The sequence below is a fragment of the Scophthalmus maximus genome, chromosome 16 (genome assembly GCF_022379125.1).
Source record: "Scophthalmus maximus strain ysfricsl-2021 chromosome 16, ASM2237912v1, whole genome shotgun sequence".
Lineage (NCBI taxonomy): Eukaryota > Metazoa > Chordata > Actinopteri > Pleuronectiformes > Scophthalmidae > Scophthalmus > Scophthalmus maximus.
This window is the reverse complement of record NC_061530.1, coordinates 6,159,329-6,183,488: the sequence shown is the minus strand read 5'-3', so window position 1 is coordinate 6,183,488 and position 24,160 is coordinate 6,159,329. Positions and strand designations below refer to the sequence as shown.

General features: G+C 43.9%; 1 protein-coding gene across 3 annotated transcripts in view; it reads right to left on the bottom strand.

Annotated features, from left to right (window-relative positions):
• The window catches only part of LOC118287233 (myosin phosphatase Rho interacting protein), a 39,044-nt gene that overhangs the window by 3,746 nt on the left and 11,138 nt on the right, over window positions 1–24,160 (bottom strand). Inside the window, exons 4-22 of one of the 3 annotated variants that reach the window (XM_047327559.1) lie at window positions 22,282–22,433; window positions 22,106–22,190; window positions 21,838–22,009; window positions 21,230–21,674; window positions 16,326–16,452; window positions 15,222–15,326; window positions 12,469–12,525; window positions 11,587–11,655; window positions 11,388–11,477; window positions 10,935–11,044; window positions 9,492–10,053; window positions 9,051–9,188; window positions 7,345–7,404; window positions 2,377–2,524; window positions 1,705–1,822; window positions 843–1,002; window positions 609–719; window positions 407–493; window positions 108–270 (exon numbers count right to left, since the gene is read on the bottom strand). In XM_047327559.1, the coding sequence (XP_047183515.1) occupies window positions 108–270; window positions 407–493; window positions 609–719; window positions 843–1,002; window positions 1,705–1,822; window positions 2,377–2,524; window positions 7,345–7,404; window positions 9,051–9,188; window positions 9,492–10,053; window positions 10,935–11,044; window positions 11,388–11,477; window positions 11,587–11,655; window positions 12,469–12,525; window positions 15,222–15,326; window positions 16,326–16,452; window positions 21,230–21,674; window positions 21,838–22,009; window positions 22,106–22,190; window positions 22,282–22,433 (2,959 nt within the window). The other 2 variants (XM_047327560.1, XM_047327561.1) reach the window with 2 other exon arrangements.

Below are 24,160 nucleotides of genomic sequence, written 5' to 3'. Positions count from 1 at the left end.
CACCCCCTTGCCGCTATGTTCCGGTAATGTTCCCGCTGTTGTGAACAACCTCCTGCTGCGTTCTGCATATGTGAACGGGCAAACTTCGGAAGTGTTTTTTTCCATACCGTATCCCCCTCGCTCCACGTCCTCCAGCGACTGCTCGCCGAGCGCCTCGTGTGCCAGCTGCAGCTGGTCTCTGAGCCGGCCCAGATCCCGCTCCGCTTTGGCCTTGACAATGCTCAGCTCTGTGTAGATGTCCTTGTACTTATCTGTTGAGTATTTCTTGTCCTGAAAACACATTGTTTTGGCGGTTTAGATAAAGGGCACGTGTGTTGTCACTCAGCTAAGGATTCATGGGCGTCCCCATCTTAAAGAGCGAAAAGAACTAAGAGAGGAGGGAAAAAAAAGAAGAAGAAAAACGCACTCTTTGGGCAGATTGGAGTTCGTCCTTCAGGGAATTGATTTCCTGCTTCAGGTACTGGACCTCAGACTCCTTCACCCTCAACATCACCTAGACAACAAGAGGGAGGTTGACTTTCACTTCGTGGACTTTAAGCTTTTATCAAAACTTGTTCGAGGAGAATAAAACCTGAGACTTGTTTTTATGATGTTTTATAGAACCGTACTTCAAACTCGTAGAGCTCTTTCCCCTGTATTGTGGTCATGTCTCCTAGTCCATCCTCAGACGTCATGGAACGCATTTTCGTGATCTCTGCTGCCAGACGGTTGTTCAGCTCCTACAAATTCCACACAAGAAGAAGCGCAGAGCGGTGAGACAGAAGGGCAGGTGAGCGGTGGAGCAAAAGTATGGATTGTATCAGTGAGCGACATTGGCCATGTGCTACAGTGCGTGTCTGCACCTGGTTGTGTGCGTTGAGCTCCTGGTTCTCCCTCTGACACTGCCTGAGGGCCTGCCTCTCGGCCTCCAGCGCCTGGGCCAGGTGGGCGTTTTCCAGGCACTTCTGGGAGTACTGCTCCGACAACACCTCGATCTCCCGCTGGAATGAACACAGCTCCTCCCTGGCGAACAACACAACGGCACAATGAGATAGAAGCCTAAACATCGCCAGTGTGAGCACAGGAGAAAATTTCAGCTTATTCCATACTATGAAGAGAGTCAGTGGTATGAAAGAGATCCACACTGAAAACAGATAATCACAACACCGAGGCATCTGAGAGATAACATGTGGAAATGTTATCTTCCTTTCTACAACAGAGTAAAGGTAAAGCTGTTTGACAATAGCCGGCAAATTTAATATCCCCAAATCGATTATATTACGCAAAAAGATCATTATTATATTATTCTGTTAAATAGATATTTTTTTAAATGAATATATAAACTTCATTTCACCTCACACTTCCTTAAATCCTTTTTGCTGCTTCTGTAAACTACAACTGTATTGAAGAACCACAACAACAACTGCTGTATTTTGGTTTCTTCTAACAAACGTCATTCTGGCAGATAGTTCAGCACCTGCTTTGTATATATTGTGCTTTAAATGCAATTTTAATGTCTTATTTTCATGCATTTCCATGCCATTGTAAACACTTTGTGACTGAATGACGAGAGACATAAAATCGCCTTTGCTGCTCATTGACGAGTCCTGATCCTGCGTGGATACTCACTCATTGTTCAACTCTAAAAACACAAGGCAGAGCCTTGATATTATTTGGTCCACAACACAACACAACACAGGACTTGTGGCCGTGAAGAGGACGTACTCGTGCTGTCGGTGGATCTCGTCTATGTCAGCGTTCTCTGCGTTGTTGTTGGCCTTGCGAGCCCTGTCCAGTTCCTTCTCCAGCTCTGTGCGGTGGGCGTTTTTCATCGCCTCAATTGCTACGATGACAGACACAAAGAGCTTTAATAACCAGAGAACAACATGTTTACTTTTGAGTAGAGCCCGACTGATATGGATTTCTTTGGTGGGCCGATGCCGATACCTCAACCGATCTGTCAATGATTCCTAAGATGTTGTTATCAAACATTTATGACAAAGCAATGTTATTGAAGCTTGATATTTTGTCCAACCATAAAATGTATCTTAAATAACCATAAATAAAAGGAAAACACAAATACAACCAATTATATAGCACTTGAATGAAGAAATAAAAATTTATTTGTACAATAAAAGATTTATATTGGTAAAAATAAGAGCTGGTATATGATATGTCTTAAAAGGCTCATATCGGCCGCAGGGGTCTTAACATATCGGCCAATATTATTGGCCTACCGATATATCGGTAGGGCTCTACTTTTGAGTTGAAAGATATATATATTTTTTAAAATCCGTACAATCATGTATTTTTGTGGGCACAAGTGACATTGGTGAAAAGGTATCAAAGCAGTGTGTGATAACAACAAAAAGACTTTCTCATCTACAGTGCATTTACCAGCGATGGTGGCTGCCGTCTCCTCGGCCAGCAGCCTCTCCTTCTCCTCATGCAGGTTCTCCAGCTCTCTCTGGTGTTTCCTCTGCAGCTCATCGATGACCCTCTGATGGGAGTCCTCCATGGCAGCGAAACCCCTCTCGCAGGTGGCCTGCCACACAGGAGAACACGGGGGTGCAACAGTAAGTTTACGGATCAAGCTGGATGCGGACCAAAAAGGTTCTCCTCTGGGTCCTACAGCATGAACCAGAGCAGATGATCCATTCATCTCCAGCTAATAACTTGCAAGCTACAGCCTGTTAGCCACGAGCGAGTCGAGCCTGTGTGAGTACAAAAAAGGGTTAAGAGGAATGACGGGATACACAATACACTGGAGGAACTCAGAGACAATGAGAGGAGGGTGTGAGGAAGTGTACGCTGCCATTTACTGTCCGCAGCACAACATCCAAACTTGTAATGACATAATAACACCCTTCTTCTTCCAAACTGAGCTCCCGTTGTTGGACAGAACTCGCAGTCTGCAAATCCTAATCTGCCCATTGGCCACATCTTTGATGGAATGTCGGGTTAAGATGATAAAAAAAAGATGAGATGGCGTCTGAGATACGAGAGTGAAGTCGGGATATGGCATTTTTGAGGTCAGCTCGTCTGACTAGCACTTTTGGGTGAAGTGGAGGATGGGCGAGAGCAGAATAATCGGCGTCAACGCAACTTTAGAAAGAGCCATTGCACTGCTAACACAACCAGAGTGCAACTTTCCACCAGAAGGGATTTCAATGGCCTTTCCACAAGACCCCAACCCAAAACCTAGCCCCACTTCCGTCCTCTATTCACGGCCTCTAATCTGAGGACTCAGTCGATGGCTGTGCCCCCCCCCCCCCCCCCCCCCCCCCCCCCCCCCCCCCCCCGCCCCTCCACGCTCGGCCGCAGCCAAACAGAGGAAATGGAGGTCCGGTGTGTTTTCACTGGGATAAAACCCCCTGAGAGCTCAGACCCGGGAAACCGCTGTGAGACGGTGAGAAGTCTCCCCCCACAGAGCAAATGTAAACTTCCTGCTCTGACATCAGACCAGGCAGCTGCTTTATTTAGAAGCATGTCAGGCTATGTATGTTGCATGGAAATACAGTATATCCGAGGTCATGGCAGGGACAAATGCCCACTAGATGATTTAAATAAGAAATTGTTTGAATAGATTAAAATATCCTTCCTGTAAAACCCCATGAAAAGCAAACAATAAACGTTTCCTACAAACAAATACTTCTCAACATACTGTGTGCAGCCGTGTGCATAGTTAATTTGTGTAGGTTTTGAGATACCTGATGCGGGAGCATTTAATGAAACTGTGACATGTGAACAGTTTTAACTTTATTTTTATTGTTTTATCTAAGGGTTATGGTTGGGGTTTAAAACTTCTACAGTTTGCAGAATTCTCGTTTGATTGGATTATGATAAATGGATACTGGCTTTGGAAAGTGACATTTCTGTGGATTTTTCTGTGCCATTATTATGTGCTTTGTTCTTTCTGTCTCCAAGGTATTCAGGAAACCAAAGCAACAAGAACCAAAACCATCTGCAGGGCCAAAGACCATAGAAGATATATGAGAAAAATATGCGTTTTCGCTCATTGCGCTCGATCAATAAATTAAGTAATTGGCTCAGACGTCAAGGACTTGTGCTATATAATGTATGGTCGCTTCAATACACGGGTCACATCATAACTGCTGAGCTAACAAATTTCTTTGCTACTGAAGTACTACAAAGTACTACAGAGTACTACAAAAAGCTAATAAGTGGACCTTGAGTTGAGATCATTTTGTCGAAGAATTGAAATGTTACGTCATCGACATTTATTCAGAGAATGAGATTTCATTGAACTAGTTTGTTAGTAGAGACAGCCAAAGGAAAAGAGATGAGACCCATATAAATGTATCTCACTGACGACTGATTTTGATTCTAAATAATTTTAAAAATTACTTCAAGGGTCCTCACTTTGCCCTGAACACTAAAATGAGGCATGGCTGAGTCATGGGTTAAAAAAGGGTTAGATTGATAAGCACAGTGAACTACAAACAGAGGAACTCATTTCAGAGCAAGGGAAGCTGATGTAGCCTCAAATAATCTATTATTATATCTAATGTGTTGAATGGTTTTCATACAGAATTTATCTCTGACTCAAAGTTAGACAACTGATGGTGGTGAAGCATCAACAAAATGGGTTCCTCGGTATACAACTACGGCAGCGTCAATGACCGAATAAATTTAAAGAAGGTTAGTTTTCATGCAACGCAGACAAAGAGTGGTTTACGGAACAAAGATCGAGATTGTTAGGAAGGTTAGGAAGGGGGAGCAGGGGACGGGGGGTAAGAGGGATCTGGGAATGCCACAAAGGAACACAAGGCATCACAGATGGAGAACGGCAAGGACAAGGAGCGCTTCCACCTTCAGGTTCTCCAGGTCTTTCTCGTATTTCAGCCGCTGAGTTGTAACGTCGACCTGCTCGTCGCGCCGTCTCATCGCTTCGGTCATGACTGAGACCTGGGTCACCAGCTCTTGAATGCGCTGTTTCAGGGTTGAAGTTGGGCCCGGAGTGTGGTGCAATGCTGTATCCTCACCGGCCAAGGTCCTGTCTGGGTTCACGGGGCTCATCATGCTTCTCAGCTCTTCCATCTCCCGGTCAAACCTCTCCACGAGGTTGGCCATTTCCAACTTGTGCTTCGCCTCGAGGTTCTCCATGCAGTTTGTCAACGAGTTGATCTCTTTCACGTTTTCTTCCGAGCGGAGACGCAATGTTTCACTCGCCTTAGCTATTTCCTCCCTCATCTTTTCAGCTTCCTGCTCGTAGTGATCCTTCACCTCCGTGAGCTCCTTCATATGCCTTGCTATCATGTCATGCAACTCAATGGTTTTGTCCAGTGAATCAATCGGCTCTCCTTTAATCTGAATTAAAGTTTGTGGCCTCGTAGCGGTTTTCAAAGAAGCCTCGGATAGTTGACTCTGAAGATCTGCTAGTTTACACTGGAGGTCAATGGCAACTTCTCTTAATTTGGGACAATTCGGACAGTCTAAGCTACAAATCTGAACTTCTGTCTGCTTTTGCTTCAGCTCTTTCTCGTGCTGATACTTCAACCTAATGATCACATAAGACACGTATGCTTCTTTGAGAGCTTCGAGCAAATATTCAGAGGGCTGTTTCTGCTCCCAACCAAACTCAAAGCTAGCTAGAGCCATAGACAGGAGCTCGCCGTCTTTATCCAGCATTATCTTGGATGCAATCTGCTTCAAACCATTTGACTTAGCCTCCAACGTTTCTGTTAACTCTTTAAGTACCAGAGCATTTGTTACATCGTCGAGCCAGCTGTACATGGATGCAAATTCTGGCTCGGTCACTGCCTCACTGTCAACCTGCGCTTGTGGACAGATCCCACGGATCAAGACCATCAAGCGCTTTTGTGCCATCATCTGTTCTGCCACACCTCTCCCACTGCTGTGTCTGGTTTCCTCTGGTTTCATTTCGGAGGAGCCCAACAGCTGGCTCCAGAACTCGCCCTCGACTACCAACCTCATATCATTCGGACTCACACACAGGGGCTCTTCCTTCAAAGAACCGAATAAAGTGCTTTTTAAATCACTAAGCATTCTCTCTACGTTCACATCTACCCTTGCTAACACCTCTACAACCTGATTAATCGCCTCGGTCTTCATCTCAACCTCTTTTACTACTTGCTTTACAAGTTCTTTATAATCAACCTGCTTTTTTCCTACTTCAACACACTCACTAACTGTCCTCTCAGCTCTACCTTTCTCAATTTCCAACTTCTCTCGTAGCATTCTTATTTCATTTTCTGCTAGCTTCTCTCTGCTGACTTTCTGGGTTTCCTGGGTAAGTGCCATTAGTTCACTGTTCCTAGCTTCCAGTTCAATACAGCGCTGCTCTGTGGACTGCAGGCCTGCCACCATTTCAAATAACTTTGCTTGCGAGGCTTCAAGTAGCTCTTTGAGTTGCTCTGTCTCTGGCTGCATTTCCTCCTCCTCATAATCTGTCGGGAAGCCCAGACCTTTCAATGTGGCCTCTTTCAACTGCAGCTTCTTCTCCGTGTCTTTGAGGGTGTTGCCAAGCTCCTCCAACGTGACAAGAGCTTCATGGAGCCTCAAGGATTTCTCATTCAGCTCCCTCTCATAATACTCCCTGTCTATGGCGTTGGCTTGGTTTTCAGCCAGTTCAGCCTTCAGCCTTTTCAACTCTTCCATCACCAGATGATGCTGTTTGTCACCCTGCCGGATGATCAGCTCGGCTTTCAGTCTGTCTATTTCTCTGTCGGCCTCAGTCAGTTGGTTCACTATCTCCTGACATCGTTGTTTCAATGCCCCGTTTTCGTTCATTAAAAGTTCAACCCTCTGAGAGAGCATTCCGACTGTCACCTCATTTGTCTCTGAATGGTTTTCAATTTCTGACAGGGGGCCGTAGGGGCTTTTTAGACTTTCAAAACCTTGCTTCTGAACTTTCCCCACCAAATCCTCCATGGTTAGAAGACGGGCTTCGTACTCACGGATGTTTTCTCCTGCCTTGGCTAAACTCTTTCTTATTGTTTCATTTTCTTTCTCATGCTGGTACTTCCAGGCCTCCAAGAGCATCTGATGCTTCTCTGTTGTCTCTTGATTACAACTATGGGATTTCAACACTTTCCCCAGCCCTGTTAGAGTAAAGGGTTTATCAGCTATCAAGTCTTCTAGTTCTTGAATTGCTTCTTCGCTGTCGAGGAACAAGATGCTAACTGTTCTTTGGACCGGTTCAGGGGGAGGGCTTTCCAGAATAGATGTTTGAGGTTCAGAAAGGTCAGGTTCCTTGATGGGGAGGTGAGAAAGCGAGAGGCAAAGCTGTGCCTGCATATTGCGCTTTTTCTGCTCTTGGAGTTTCAGGAGCTCTTTCGTCTCCTGGTACTTCTTTGTTAAACTCTGTGCTTGAGAACTAACCAGTTCAGGCCTCTTCGTCTGGGGCGTCACATCAGCCTCCAGACCCAAAGGGTCCTCCAGCTTGGAAAAGGGGACCAGACAGTTGGTTAACACATAGCAGGGGAGACATAAAGCTTGCTAATAATTCCCAGCGTCATCTACCAATCATTTCCCATTAATTTCTATTAAACAGTGACATCACAATTAGCAGTCCCACATGAAAATTCCAAATTATATAAATGAACAGTGATTGAAAACAAATCCAAGGTTCCCTTAGCTTTAATGTAGTAAATAAAAAGTAAAGGAGAGAGGTTTAATGGCCAGGGTTAGTAACTCTCAACAGAGCATGCATATTAAATGGTTAAAAGTTACTTAATGAGGTAAGTAATGCGATATTAGTTTCAGCTGAAAGGTTTACTCAAGGATGGAAGGCATACCAGGTCCTACACACACATTTCTGTCGTTTTCTGGTCCAAGCTCATGTCTTTCACATATCTGAATGGAGATAGCGAATCGTATTACTCAACTTAAGTCTAATGTTTGACTCTCAAAATGTCTTTTTAATTTATTGCAAGTCACTGGAATTTTATGTCTACAACAAGAAACAACACAAAGAATAAATGCACACACTGTATCCTAATAATCACAGCAATGCCAATGTAAACAAATGAAATCGTCTATCAGGTATTCATTCAGTCTCATTCTGGCAAAACCATCCACACATTGACACACAAGCACAGAAATGCATCCAACGTCATACCTTTGAGCCATTTCACAGCTTTATACAATATTTGTTAACAGAATAACAAATGGATGATCTTCATAGCAGTTAATAGAAGATGAGAATCTGATATCCATGCAAATAATTAGAAAACAAGCCAAGAGGTTATTATTCGTACATGTTGAGCCAAACATTTCAAAAAGTAAAGCTACAATGCAGCAACAACCAAGGATAATATCACTCTGAATGAAAATTTAAGGAGAAAGTAAATAACAATTATAGTGAACTGCTAGGACGAACCGGGCTTCAATTAAATAATGGCAAGGAAGAAAAAAAATTAATCTACACATATTTTCAAAAAGAAATATTAACCCTAAAACATAAAATACAAGATAAATAAAAACTGATTTTCAAAAAAAGAGAAAGAAATTGATTCAGATGTTTTAGATTCACTTTTTCACTTGTTCTTAATGTCAAGTTGTCATTTTAACATCAAATTCACATCTTCTATTTTACTTTACCTTTAAACATCCAGTTGCAGCTGTATTAATTCCTAGTAAAATTGTATTAAAATACAATTAATTAACATTTTTTTTCCATTTAGAGTGACACAACCCCCTGAAAGTCACATCAGCAACCATTACACTGGTGTTCTTTGGTCCATCATCGATGCAGTACTCTGGTAACTTACGAGCATGAGTTCAGATATCGTACAAACCTAAGTCGAAGAGAGGAGATAAACTAGTAGAAGCCAATTTAGTAATAAGACTCCAATGTTTTATTACATGCAATGAAGTCATGCAAAGGCACATATCTGTAGCCACTTTGTCACTCCGATGTCAGTTTGATGTTTTCTTATAGTAAAATACAACATGCAAAGAATGTTACAAAATGAAGGGAAAACACTGCTCGATTGAAAATATACGCATGGAATCTACTACAGGGCGTCCCACCATAGCAAATGTAACGCCGCTGCACACTGAATACACAGAGAGTTGGAACTCACCGGAGAGATGTAACCTGTGCGGACGTCGTGCTCTCTCTCCACAGCGGTTCTCAGCTGGAGCTCCAGATCCTGCTTGTGCTTGTTGGAGTCCAGGAGCTGCTGGTGACAGCTCTCCAACTGGGCCTTCAGGTCGTCGATCTGCAGCGGCAGCAGCAGCAGAGTCAACTTCTGATGAGCTAACACTTATCTAAATGATGCGCTGTGTAATTTAATCTGGTTGGTTTTATCTTCGCAAGACGTCACATGACCAAGTACTGAAATTAATTTAAGGAGACCAACTACATGTATGACATGACAAAGGAAATGGAGCAGTTGACTAATCAATGAAAATGAGCTCTTTCTGCAGTTTAAATGTGGGCCCTGGTCTCCAGCGTGCTGTTAATGTACTCGCTAAATTTGAAACCGAAACTTAATTCCTCTACATATAGTAGGTAAATGTACCCCTTGCTTGTAATTCTCCAACAGCTGCTCCAGCTCTGCGGTCTCTGTGGGTTGCACTGCGGTGGGCAGGGGCACCCGTCTCTCCTCCCGCAAGGGCGTCTTCTCCACCTGTCGCCAGTGTTGTTCGATCACCTCCTCCACCCTCTGCTGCCTCTCCAAAGACGTGGGACCTGGTGGATCTAAGTGTCCCTCTCCACTCTCACAGTCCGTCCTCCCCGCTTCATCAACCGAGGCGTGTTCTGCCGATGTGCTGGTCACAGATTCGTACCTCTTCCGCCTCTCCTCCCTTCTCCGGCTCCGCTCGAGCTCCCCCAAGTCTGCCTGGAGGCTCTCGGCCTCTTGCGCCCGCTGCTGAGCCAGGGCCTGAGCGATGGGTCTGAACTCCGCCCAGTCGAAGGTCTTAGAGCGGCCTTCTCGTCTTCGCTCGCGCGCCCGGCTCTTTGTGACGCCCGCAGTGGGTTCCCTCTCTACTGAGGAGGCCTCGGAGGAGGGTGAGTCCTGCGCGACGTCTGGCCTGACCAGACCTTCCAAAGTGGAGAACGAGCCGTGATCCTCAGTTGAGCTGAAATACAGAGAAAAGAAAAGTGAGTTTCAGCTTCAAAGTGCCGACTTTCCAAAATGTTGGTCACAAATCACAGACCCCCCCAGTGTCCATTGAGACAAAATATGTTACAATGTCACTTTGAAACATATATTAAAATCTAATATTTTATGTTCTCCTTCATGAGTAAATGACTATGTACATAGAGAGAACATTTTTCAGGGTCAATCTTCAAATGAAAGGAATGATCCTTTAAAAAAAAAAAAAAACTACACAGGAAATACAGATTCAAAATATAGACTGCAGGCTGAAAAGGTATGTTATCGCACTGATCGTGAATGAGCTGTAAATGTTTCTTTTTGTGTTTGATTGTAAAAGAGTTAACATGTAAACAAGGCTCCTACACATTATCCATTTTGAAATTCCAGACATAAATAAATATTATTATGTAAATATAAAAAATCCTTTAAAAATCCAACTGTAAACAAAATACATTCTGACTGTCTGCTATTATGTTGCACATCAAACACAGAGAGTCACAGTTTCTGCGGATTAATATATTAATATATATTAATATTGAAATATTGATACTTCCAGTTCTGACGTTACTTGCTCTAGGACTGATTCTCATATTAAAAGATATTATTTGGGAATTTTTTTCACTAGAGTAGAGAGATTGAGACAGATCCTTAGTATTCTAAAATTTTGGGATTTTGGATTCACGTCTGTTTAGACTTAAGTCTGGAACAAAATTTATATTTTTCCATACTCTTTTCTTTTTTCCATACTTATCAAGACCTGGAAAAAACGTTGTGTCGTGTTTCTCAGTTTAAAAAGGCTGAATACTATATCATCACGGTTTGATCAGTGTGTGTCATCACTGTTGACATGATTGTGCTGACCTCGCCACATCGGGGGCCGTGGAGGGTCTGACGTTCTTCATGACCGCCTGGATCCAGTTCCTGCGTATACCCGCTGTCATGGCGGACAGTGTGTGCACTCCCTCCTGAGTCTAAACAATTTTAAAACAACATGAAATTAACATTGACGAGAATAAAAAGAAATACCTGAATCTGTGATCAAATGCGTTAAAGATAAGATAAAAGATAAGACGCTTATTGTCATAATATGTAAAAACTTTATTAACTACATTATTTAGACATGTAATAAATGTTATTACTATGCTGTCCCACAGAAGAATAAATACTACAGTCCAACAAATTACCATACTGAGTCAATGGTAATTTAATATATCAATTATTTTTCTTTACAGCTTTTACTTCAGGAAAAATCAGGTTTATGTGGGTTAAAAAAACAACAACATTTCTCCTTAATGAAAAGACAACGCGTCTTACATGTATTTGGAAACCATAGTTGCGCTGAGCCTGGTACTCGGTTACATTGTAGCAAGTGGACAGGTCAATCTCCCCGTCCAGGTCGGAGGCCTGAGGTGAGGCAAACGTGAGACACATGGCAAACAACACACTTGCTCACAAAGAACTGGCAGAAAAAAAATGTATGCAATTATATGAAAATAAAAACCTATAAGCTCACCTCCTCTGCAATTGAGTCCTTATAGTATCGCAGGCTGTGATCCGTCAGCACAAACCAGTATTTCTTCCACTATGACATGGAGAGGGTACAAAAAAAGGGAAAGACTGAAGACAGAGCTCTGTAAAGCAACAACTTACATCTATATAAGTCGGGTCAATAAAACCTTCTCTTAGTGGCAGCAGAGTTTGCACGTACATATATATCATACGAACATCTATTTCAAAGCCTTCATGCTCCACCCTGGTCTTTAAGGTCGATTGAACCGACAACTTCAAAGTCTGGTCACACCTGTGGAAAGGCCACCGAATGCTACGGACATTCACCGGTGTTTTAGGTGGACAGACGGTTCAGATGCTGTATGAACTCCAACGCTCCTTTTCACTGTGGAACCTGTTTTTTTAAATTTTATTTTAAAATAAATGTATCATCAGCATCATGTTTTTTTAATTGCCCTGTGTCAATCCATCTAGATTGTTTAAAGTTTTTAACTTTCTTTAGACAAACGTTTTTCCTTAAAGGGGCAGAAAGCGATTTTAATCCAATACACTTTTTGTAATTCAGCAAATAATTCCTCACGGTCCGTTAGCTGTCGGTTCTGTGCGCGCTGGAAAAACAGTAAATTGAAAAAAGAAAAGAAAAAACAATGTTGCGGACCGCACCAAACAACACTGTGTGTACAGTTTGTTAACATCGCTCCCTGACACCTTAAGCAACCTGCTAGCCACAGACACTACTGTATGACTCAGGGGTTTGGGCCTCGTGGTTAGTGTGTCCGTCTCCCATAACCGAGGTTGGGGGTTCGAGCCCCGACCAATGCAGTCAAAAAAAACAAAACACCACACAGTCAAAGTTATCAGTACATAGAATGGTAGTCAATAGTACCTGGCCTTGCTCATCCAGCTTCACCATCCAACCTTTCTTGAAGTTCAGTAAATCAGGCTGAAAAAGAAAAAAGATACATAAAAATACATCTGACTGGAATAGTATGGAACCAAATTTTCAACATGCAAACTGACCTCAGAAGCTGTGAATTTTTTTTAACAGACGACCACCACTTACCTTGACATATAACAAAATAACACAACTACGAGCTTGCCCCAACAAGTACCAAAGAAAAAGTTCTCAAAATGACATCGGCAATGTACAAAATTCAAGTGGATAACCAGATTAATAAGACTGTCGGCATTCAAAATTTGTCGGAGAAGCCAAAACGCATGCTCACTCAGGCAGCTGAGGGTAGAAGTTGACCCAACCAAGGGATGACACAAATTCAAAATATGCGGACGTGATGTCCAGTCTAAATGTGGACCACTGGCCAGGGGCAACTTCTGCCGGACTTTTGCTGTTGTTATGTGCTACTCCAGCTCCAGTGCCCAGGAACTGTTGTAGTCTGCTGTGATTCCACACAGTGGGACAAACACTGACACACATACTCATGACGAGTGACCACAGGAAGCAGGGGCAAGTTGTGACACAGACACACACACACACTGGTCTCTCTTTTCCACATGGAATACAGGGACACGCAAGGCACAGAACTGGTGCAATACACACACACACACAGTGGCCAAAATCTGCACACAAAGGGAGCAGAATAAGGAGTATAACCTGGAGAGGAGAGGGAGAAGAGGGGGCTGCACTGCCCCCTGCAGTATGGAGGTCTGGCCTACAACACCCACACCCAAGGCCGAAGAAACAATAGGGAAAAGGCTATTTTAACTGCACACGGATATCATGTGTTCTCACACAATTTGAAAATGGGAGCACTGAATGAGAAATGCTCGTTTTCTTTACCTCAAGTAACTGGAGAGGGGTGAGAGGTCATGCACGGTTTTTAAATCCCAAAAAGGAAATGGATTAAAAAGGACCTCGTGCTTATTTGACTTACTGTATCTAAAAATACTGCAATACTATGAGTGTATCATATTACCCCTACTTCCACCCTCATTTAGCCCTTAACCCCCATCCAACCCTGGGAAAAAGGCTGTTTTCAGAAGCTGCCATGTAAGCCCAGTGGCATGCTGTTGAGGGACGTCCACAGAGAGCTTGCTCAAGGTTTAATTCTCTTCTAACTCCGTTATCTAACTGAATCTAGCCTCGCGGCCCCAACAACAACCCGGTGGCCTCTCTCCGCTCAGCTGAAGACCTGGCACTGCTGCTGAACCCTGGATCCTACAGCTAAGCGGGGTAAACAGGCGAGGCTTTGTCTGGGAGAGCACAGACACACTGGTACACACCGGCCCTCTGGGGGAATTTTCGGCAATTGTGCGTTAGCTGATGTCAAAAGCAATCCGAACAAAAATCCAAACGTGAAAACCTGATCGTCACGTGATTGAATTCCCCTCAATCTCCTACTCAAGTGCAGTAGTTAGTGTGTCGCTTGTACGCGGGCTGTCCCGCAGCAGTCTGGGACAAAACAAGCAGCATCAAAATTCTTAATATAGATTTAAATTGTGCCTTGGTTTCAGGTTAAGAGCTGAGGACAGAAAAAAACAATAGTTCTGTTTGAGCAGGCGCCTCGTGAGGACTGGGTCCTTTGCACCGGCCGCTGGTTCGGTTCCACCTGTGGCCCTTTTGCTGCGTGTCGTCCCCCACTCTCTCCCCCTTTCATGCCAAGTCTGTCTCTCTGTCAATAAAGCCCCCAAAAAATATCTTTACGAGAAAAATGTATCTGTCAGTATATTCCTGTCAGCTTCAAGACTCCGGATACTTCCAGTTTTACTTTTTAATGAGGTCAATTTGAGCGCTGTGGGACTTTGGATTGTTGGTCAGGCGGACGAGAAGCAATTTAAAGTGTTCTCACACAACACTTTAAGATTACCAATAATGACAAAATTGGTAATCTGATAATTAAGAAAATAAGTTGCAAACTGAAATGAAAAGAATAGTGATAATGTTTGTTGGTGGGAATGGAAAAATCTGCAACACAACAACATTAGACAAATAAATAGGCAACTGCATGTAAACAGAAGCTGGTATGAGGATGGCTGTCACAGCCACACACACACACACACACACACACACACACACACACACACACACACACACACACACACACACACACACACACACACACACACACACACACACACACACACACACACACACACACACACACACACACACACACACAAAATAAACAATGCAGAAGAACATGTGCATTCATGTTTACATTTTACGTCAAATAAGTTGTGTTTATATTCTTAATTTAAGTTCTATGTATGTGGATGTATGTGCTTTCTTTTTATTTATAGTTAAACTAAAATATTAAGAATCAAATACATTTATTTGACATAAAGGTTTGATAACGACATTTTGGGAATCATTGACAGATTAAAATATATACATATATTTATCGGCCAATGTATCGGTATCGGAAATCTTGTGCTATATATTTATATATCAGCATCGGCCCCCAGAGCGGTGGGGCTCTGGTAACTTGCATAAAGCAGCTTCCATGAGTCCTGCCATTTATAAACAAGATGCATCTCATCCTTTTCTACTAAACACAAAAACCTCCTTCACGATGACGATCAGTCACTGAACAAGAACGTTTGGTTGACACACGTTCACACACATGACAACCCTGGGCCTTGAAGACGCCGTTTTACAAAAGAGGAGATTAAAACACTCACTGTCATGACTGACTCCGTGGTTCTTCGGTCCAGGGACTTGGCTCTCCTCAGAGGGGGCAGGGTGGAGGGGAAATCCAGACCGTGACCAACGTCACGCCTCTGCTCCTGCAGAACACACGGTTACATTTTTCTGTTATATGAGGTGAATCGACCCAAAATAACAAAGCACAAAATATAAATGATTAAAAAGCAACCTGAGCATGAAACACTAACACACAGCTTACTTGTAGTAAATTATCTTAATTGGTCTGTTTGGGCAGGGATTAATGTGCTATGGAGAAACGTCATGACAACCAATCGTACATTGTTATTGTGAGAATAATGTTGTCAGCTCTAAATGTCTGAGTGCATTGTAAAATGAAAGAAAGTGCCTGTGCAGCATTAGGCACCCAAGCAGTCCCGGCATCTTTATCTGGAAATGTACGTGATATTTTCACAGGCAGATGACTGACAAAGATCTTTGGCCAAGACAAAAACAAAAGCCCACACGTTTCACAGTTTCTGACTGTGACCGACTGCGTCAGTGTGTTGGGTCTCTGTGTCCCTCAAGTCACATTTCGGGCCATTCTATCGAAGCACTGAGGGCCAGGGTGGGAAAGGGAAGCATAATCGCCAGGGGAATCCCACCACAGAATGGAAACTGGAAATGAATACAGCGCACGCTGCTGACCTCTGACCCACAACCAAAACAAAGACAGGACAGCGGGAGGGAAAGATGGAGGGAAGAGGGCGAGGGTGAAGGGAAAAGATAGAAGAGGAGTGCGGGGGGTGCTGGGACAGAGGAATCAAAATTGGTGGGTCCAGAGCTGAGCTAACATCTGCTCTGCCATGTGATGTTGTTTAAAAAAACACTGTTTACAAGTCTCACTGTATCTATTGTAAACGGCCACAATGTTGGCACTGTTGGCTTCAATGTCCAATGTGTACACACACACACACACACACACACACACACACACACACACACACACACACACACACACACACACACACACACACACACACACACACACACACACACACACACACACACACACACACACACACACACACACACACACACACACACACACACCTGACCCCCCCCCCCCCCCCCCCCGTTACCTCTCTGTGGAAGCGCCTGTGCTCACTTCGGCCCTGTCTGGCTCCGCCCCTCCCCGACTCCTCCACCTCCATTTTCTCTGGATTCTCCAGCTCCAAGGCCTCCAACTTTTCAATAACACCAGAGCGACTACAACACACACAGAGAGAGAGAGAGAGAGATAAAGAGAGAGAAAAAGGGTTAAGTTAAACAAATTACGACCCTTTTTCTTTCAGACACCATGTCCTTGAATGATGAATAGTTCAGGGACCCCGCTGACGTCCATAGCTGGACTGATTCTGTTGCTCTGTTATGATCTGAAAGTGAGATACAGCTTCAGACAAAGCATATTGTGATGCCTGTTTGGCCTTATGACATGCTTAGGCTGGTTGGAACCAGTATTTCTTTCATAGGGGTAAACAAGATGTCAGACTTGAAGACGGGCATGCGTCAGACGCCGGTGGGTCGTCAATAGGGCTGGGGGTAGTAGTCTTTCGGTATGAATGTGAAAAAAATGAATTAATTGTTGCCAATGTTATACCATTACGGTTTTACTACCAGCATCACCAACTTCAGGCTTAAATACTAGACACTATTTCAAATGTGCCAAAATTAACCTCCTCAGTGATTTAACATCATATGGTGGGAGGTAAAGCCTGCAAGCAATCCTGCGAAAATTGCAATCAAATATTTAGTCTCCTCTTCTCTCCATGATGTACTGTGGCTCATCTTTGCTTCTCTTTGGCTTATTTTTCAATTGCTAAATGTTGTTTCAACTTCCTGCAATTGGACCGATAATAACGTTTTTTCACGCTACAACGAACCAAACTATGGGTCAGTTTGATCTGGACAGAGACAACCTATTTTGGTGGGACTACATTTTGGTCTGTCGGTCCGGACTGAACTGAGAAGTCAGAAAAATCTTTATCAAACAAGGTAGGTGTGACACTGCGTCTCCACAGGCACTTCGCTCAGTCTTGCTTTAACGGCACCGTGCTGTGAGCTGTGTTGTTCGTGCATCTGCAGCCTGTTCATACTTGCAGATCAGCCTTATAGCACTGGTTAGTGTTTGCTTTAAGCCACAACAGCACTTCCTGCTTCCATGTCACATTAAAACCTTTCCACTGGCAAACCAACAGAAGGCTTCTTTTTTTTTTAAGCAGCTTCAAGCTGTGCTGTGGTTGCGGCTGCCCATGGTCTAGCTTGGCACAAACACCCCCCATGCCTTTTTATAGATAATATGAATTTACTCATTTGAAAGACTTTGTCAATGCTACTACATAAATAGCAAACAGCACAATGTCAGCTGTGATCTGGGAAATCACTTCAGGCAGTTCACCCTCGAGGAATCCGAGCTTGTTCTACTAGCATGGCCACTTTGTAAGCTGAGCCATGGAAAGGATAAATGTCTTACATGTCAAGGTGAAGATCCACAAGACTTAAGGAGGCAAAGGAGTGGAGCCGCTGGGTCATAAAGTTGAAAATCACTGTCCATCTGCAGCCTTCCCTCAAACTGTGACACAGTACACTGCCAACTCTGACACGCTCCCACACAAGCCCTTTTTGAAGTGACAGAGGAATCTGCATTAGAGGGAGAAAGAGGGCGAGAGGCAGCGGGAAATATTATATTTGTCTATTTTGTCTAAATGTTGCCTTATTTGGGGACTCTCCAGCCAAAGCTGCTGCCGTTAAAAGGGAACGAGGGAGAGGGGATGAGGACGAGGACAGCGTGAGGCCAAACACACAACCACATGATCTTTGTGCGATTCAGGACTTGTCCCAGGATCGGCTTATGTGAAATTGTCACCCTCAACAAGGACTCACAACCTGTTGTGAGAAGGCCTGATTCAGTCATCCTGATTTGTTATAAATTATGTTTTCCAATCACGCTTCCTGGCTCATGACCTTCCAGCAGTGTGTCACTAGTAAATAGTGTTTTTCTTCACCTCTGTCACTGTATTTTAGGGCTGCAGCTCATGATTATTTTAATTATCGATTAATCTGTCAATGGTTGTTTGGTCCATGAAATGGTGAAAAATGTTGATTGTGTTTTCCAAACCTCAAGATGATATTTAATTTACTGTCATAGAGGAGCAAAGAAACCAAAAAATATTCACATTAAGAAGCTGAAATTAGAGAATTCTGTCTTCCCCCCATAAAAACTACTTGAACCGATTAATCAATTATCAAAATAGTTGGCGATTAATTTAGTAGTCGATTACCTGTTGCAGATCACCTGTATTTTAAACAAGATTTTAATCTAGAAGACACTAAAATTCTGAATTTGAGAAGGGGTATTTAATAAATGACCACTGTGAGCAGTGAATATTTTGTTAATTATTCAATATTTATTTCCAGTATTCTACCTGCTCCCCGACTCTCCCTTCTCAGTATTCCACCTAGTGTATGTACAATAATCTGTAATTCATATTTATTCCACCATCTTTGCATCATCACCATTGCACTCGTGTCTACTGACAACTTTATTGCACTCCTTTTTACACATATATATTCATATACATATTATATATATGTATATAATTATTTATATTATATGTTTATACCTGTACATAGCAACCAAATGTTAATGTTTGTTCAGCTCTGACGTCCTTGTTTTATTGTGTAAGTCTATTCTGTTTAAGTTAAAGAGTCAAATTCCTTGTATGTTTACTCATGCTTGGCCATTAAAGATGATTCTGATTCGTATATAGCTTCATCAGCTGGTATGTGCCGAGGTACAGGTCTTAAACGGGGCTTAAGTCAGATGTGCACAGAGGGCGGGTCTGCTGTGGTCCAGTAAAGTAACGTGTTTAAGGGGCAGTGTGTGGGCACCCCTCCCTTTCCTTTCATGACTCGTGTGGATGGAGGGACTGAATGGAGCAGGAAGCTGGCTGGAAGGAAAGAGATGCCCCCACCTCATCCCACTTGGTTTTGTTTTGAAATGTTGCCGTCTTCTGGAGTGTGTGAGAGCTGTGACCTCTCCATGAACAGCACAGGGGCCCAAGAGGCCGATTACTGAATGGAAAGTACGGAGGCTGCGAGTCCACACAGTCCGCGCTTACAGTGAGAGGGACTAGCGAGATGTCAGAATTAACACAGTGCGGTTCTGTGCCTTCGCCAACCAATCAAGTTGCAGGAAATATGGCCACAGTCTCTCCTTACATTCCGGCAATGGCCAGAAAAGTTGCATCAAGATTTCAGAGCCAGCTTGACCTTTGACCATTGGCATGTAAGAACGCCTCACGTTATCCTTTCATCCACAAAGGCACTGGTCAGAAAATTTGTCACAATTAACGCAGTACTCCTCTAAGTCATGGCGTGTTTTGTGACGTCAGAGTGACCTTTGACCCCCAAATCCAAACAGGTCGTCCCCGTGTCCTAAGACACAGCGTTCACAATAACCGGACGTATACGTTTTATGAGAATGGAGACCGTGCATATGGCAAACAGCCCGAAAAACGTAAGGCCCCTCAGGCCACGGCTGTCGCAGGTGCAAATAAAAGAAGACTGCGGGGGGAGGGGTAATCATTAAGAAACAGATTTTCTCAGAGACTCACAGGTAAGAGGGATTTTCTGAGCACGTCACAAAACTCACTATGTCCTTATTTCACCAAATACAGCCTTTTCCTCCCCCCCATTAAAACCACAGTTGTGGGAGTGCATGTGTGTTTGCACATCAAAAGCTTTGTGCGTCACTAGACTGTGTGTGTGTGTGTGTGTGTGTGTGTGTGTGTGGGTGTGTATACATGCCTTTAAAAGGATAAGCCCGAGGCTCAAGTATTTCCAGAGCACGGTGTCTGTAGCACAGGGCTGAGATTCCAAGAAAGCTGTCCACTAAGCTGGTTCATCGGGTCAAATCCCAGACTGATTAAACCGTTCACTTGTCAGTGAGGACGGGTGAGGTGTTATCGGACTAAGAATACCGTTTCCTTTGTCGTCTGACCCACGTGTCATAGAGTGTTTTAAAGGAATGCCATCCTGGATCAGTCAAAGTGATGCTGCTCTCATGTTTAGTCTGATGGATTCGGATGGTGCCTGCACTGAGGACCGTTCGACGTTAACACGTAACGACTTTGCCCAAGCGTCTTTGTGTGCCAGTGAGTGTGGCAGACACATCACTCTAATAGACGGATGCATCAAAAACGCTTCACTTCACACACACAAGATGGAACTAAGGATTAAATAGTAGCTGGTATCACAGTAAACCATGGTAATATTCCAGATGGTTAGTTTTACTGTTTCAATCTTTAATAAGCGTGACTAGCATGGTGATTTTGTTGATACTGTCCAGCATCAATTTAAGTTAGCGGGTCCAAAGAAAGAGGCATGCAGGCGCAGCAAGCAACATAGATCTTGGTAAAAACATGATGAATGGAGGGGGACAACAGGAGAGCTGCTGGTGTTTTTGCCATAACTGCGAGTCTATTTATAAGCACATTTGATTAAATTATGAAAGTTGTGTTCATTTAAACCTGCACTATGGGAAGTTTTCAATGCAAAAACACTTCTTTAGCCTTTAAGGTTTAATGTTGCACATTTGATATTGTCGTTTTATGATTATAATTTTTTTTTTCAAGTAATGAATATAGTATTTAAATATAATACTTGTGTAATCGTGTAACCATGATAAGTTCACACGGTGTCATCTCCACCCCAAGTCATCCACTGGTGTGTCAATGCAGCACAGTTTAGGCTCAAACTCGAATGTAGGATTAGTTAGTTAGGGTTATTTTTGAAACAGTAAAATCTGAAATACAGAAAATTCTCACACAATGTCAGTTGTAAGCCGCTGCAGTCTGAAAAAATATTTCAATAATAGTTTGAAATGACATTGCAGCACATCTTTATCCAAAATGTAACACTATAAGTGAGTGTAATGGGGACATTTAGTTACACCGTTATGGATGAATAAGAAACAGACGCTGACCTCCTCTCAGGGCTGAGGAGCGCCTCCCTCTCCTGCCTGTCGGGGCTCCTAAACCGACTCCTCTTCTCGGCCTTTCTGGCCTCGGCCTCCATCCGCCGGGACCGCGGAGTGTCGTGGTGGCTGTAAGAGTGGCTGCCCCTCTGTGAGGTCGGGTGACTGTCGTTGCTGGTCACTGTGCTGCCGCTGGCGTCGGAGTCCAGGGAGCTGACCGAGCCGCTGATGTGCGAGCCGTTGGAGAGCAGGGAGCTGCCAGAGGGAAAGGGGTCGCTAGGGGCTGGGGAGAGGCAGCGCGGGACGCCTCCCAGGCTGGAGCAGGAGCCTGTGGGGGAGAGCAGGTCGCTGGGGGGCTGCGGCGCAGAGCTGAGAAGCGGCAGGCTTGCCCGGTCTACCTCGTCACCATTCACCGAGCCTGCGTCCGAGCCATGGCCCACAGACGCACAGTCACCTTGACAAGGGGAACGGAGGGTGTCACATAACGCCCTTAAACACCCTTCAGTTATGTTTGTTTTTATGTCTATAACTTCCACAACATATACAACATTTGTTTAGTCCAAACTCTTAAAAGATATTGTTTTTCTGTTTTTTTTTGTATTGTTATTCCTCCTTACCTGTGGAGGGCAGTGGCGAGCCCGGGGGCACATCAGCTGTGGCCCAGACTGCAGCCCCCTCAGCCTCCCTCTGGTTCAGTTCCTCCTGCCAGATTATGGAGCTGGAGTCTGGAACCTTCTCGGCCTCAGGGATACCAGAGCCAGTCACTGCAACCTTGGCCGGACCTGGCTCCTGGACACGACCACACGAGAAGTCAATAACAATGGAATAATAAAAAGCGGGGGCGATGTTATCCAGCTACGACGTGCATCCTTTCTGTACCCTAACCTGGGAGGTCGTGGGCTCCACCTTGCGTTTCTTCTTCTGGTTCTGTTTGTTGGTGCGGGGGTACACCACCAGCTGCTCGCTCCACCTGAGAACACACAGACAAAGAGTGTTTTCTGACATTTTGTGCACGAACATCCCCACCCTGCCCGAATCGTCGACGCGGCGACACGGCTCACCCATTGATGATCTCTCTATTCTCTCCTCTGATGAAGTACTCCTGTTCTGGCGTGATGATGCACAGGGAGTTCTTCTGGCCCGTCTTGGGCTCGGCGTCGATGACGTCATTGCAGAGGTTCATGTTCACCGTGCCCTGAGGCAGCGTGCTAGGCTGGAGGAGAAACATGTCAAATGCTGCTTATTATATTTTGGGTCGGTATTATTTCACCACATTGTATAACTGACTACAGTGAAGGGAGTAACAGCGAAGCTGAAATATAACGTGCAAGTGCAAGAGTGGAACATAAAAAGAAAAAATGTGGGGTAAAAATGTAAACAGGACGATTGAGTCACTGGTTTGTTTCCCTATTTGATGGGCGACTGCCCGACTAATCACTGAAATCATAGGCACTGGTGTCGTATTTCCAATAGTTCAGAACTTTAAAAACCGAACATCGAGGCGGAAAACATACAGCGTTTCACTGCATGTCTCTTCCAAATCCCTTCATTCCTCATGTGCCCCTCTCTTTCACAGGCAGACTCCAGGGCACATCAGGCCCGTACTGTATGGACACTCGGCTGTGATCACCAGCTCACCAAGGCAACCAGGCAAATCCTTTCAGTTGTGGCGGACAGTGAGTGAAAAGGAGAGATGACAGCAATGCGATGCCGGACTAAAGCGGCTTTGTGTGTGTGATCAGTGAGGAACGTGGAGCTTTGTCTGCTTTGTAAACCAGCTACGACGCAGAAACATTTGCAACACTCGATAAAAAAACCCCCCTCAAATTCTTAGTAGTAAAAGCAGAAACGTATTGAACAAGCCACAGCCAGTACACTGATTTGAGTTTCCTGTAGGTTTTGTGTGACTAGATTTGTCATCTTAAACACATAATGCATCGTCTCATCAACATCAGATTGAAGAAAGCCCCTGAACTTCCTCCTCTGCAACCTGTTCAGTGTCTGTTCTGAATCCTGCGGCTCTTGTTATCGGTCTTCGCTGGGCTGAGCCTCCCTACAGATGTAAAACAGGTGCCGGGTCTCTTTCCAGCTCCTTTTAAGGCCACCGAACACAGATCTAGCTTTATTAAGATCTGCCTTAAACCCCTGTGGGCTGCCAAATATGGCAATTACACTGCGTCTCACTTTGGACGCTGTGGAAGAATTTCCTCCACTAGAAGAAAAAAAGAAAAAAGATTGAGTTTCAGAATAAGTAGCAGCAGCAGATAGAGAGCCGTGCAGTTTGGTAGATCCTTGGTCAAATCAAAATGTAATTGATAACTTCAGAGATAAGAATGGTAACATGTTGAATATGCATTGCTTTATGAAGTGTGGAGAAAAGCTGAGACTATGTAACACATTATGCGCTCTGATAATCTATAACCACTGACAAAACATTTCCAGGAACCACTGAGCCGGCACATCTAAACTCAGGAACTGAGGACTTCTGCACATTGCTCTTGCATTTCCACCACATCAGTAGAACCGTAGAATTGCATATTAAAGAGCTACAAAATTAGTCCGAGAGAGACTGACGGTAGAGTAAGAGGCAATTATTTTAACACACTAATTAATAAGTGTAATTTTTAGTAGTAATTTTTCAAGCAAAAATGCCAAACATCTGATGGTTTTAGGTTCTCAACAACCCTAACCCTAACACAATTTAGTTTTTAAAGTTGATTTGTTCCTGGAAATTAGTCAACGGAACTCAATTTGGGGTCATGGTTGGTTAACATTTAGTACACAGTTAACGATCAGACCCCAACAGCATAAATCCTTTGATTGTCTGCAGCAAGGGGACCTTTAGGAAATGAAAACATATTTTAACTATATTTGGTATAGAGCGTCTAGTTGGATCTGACAAATACACTGGAAACCTCCCACTGTCCGTCCACATAGTAC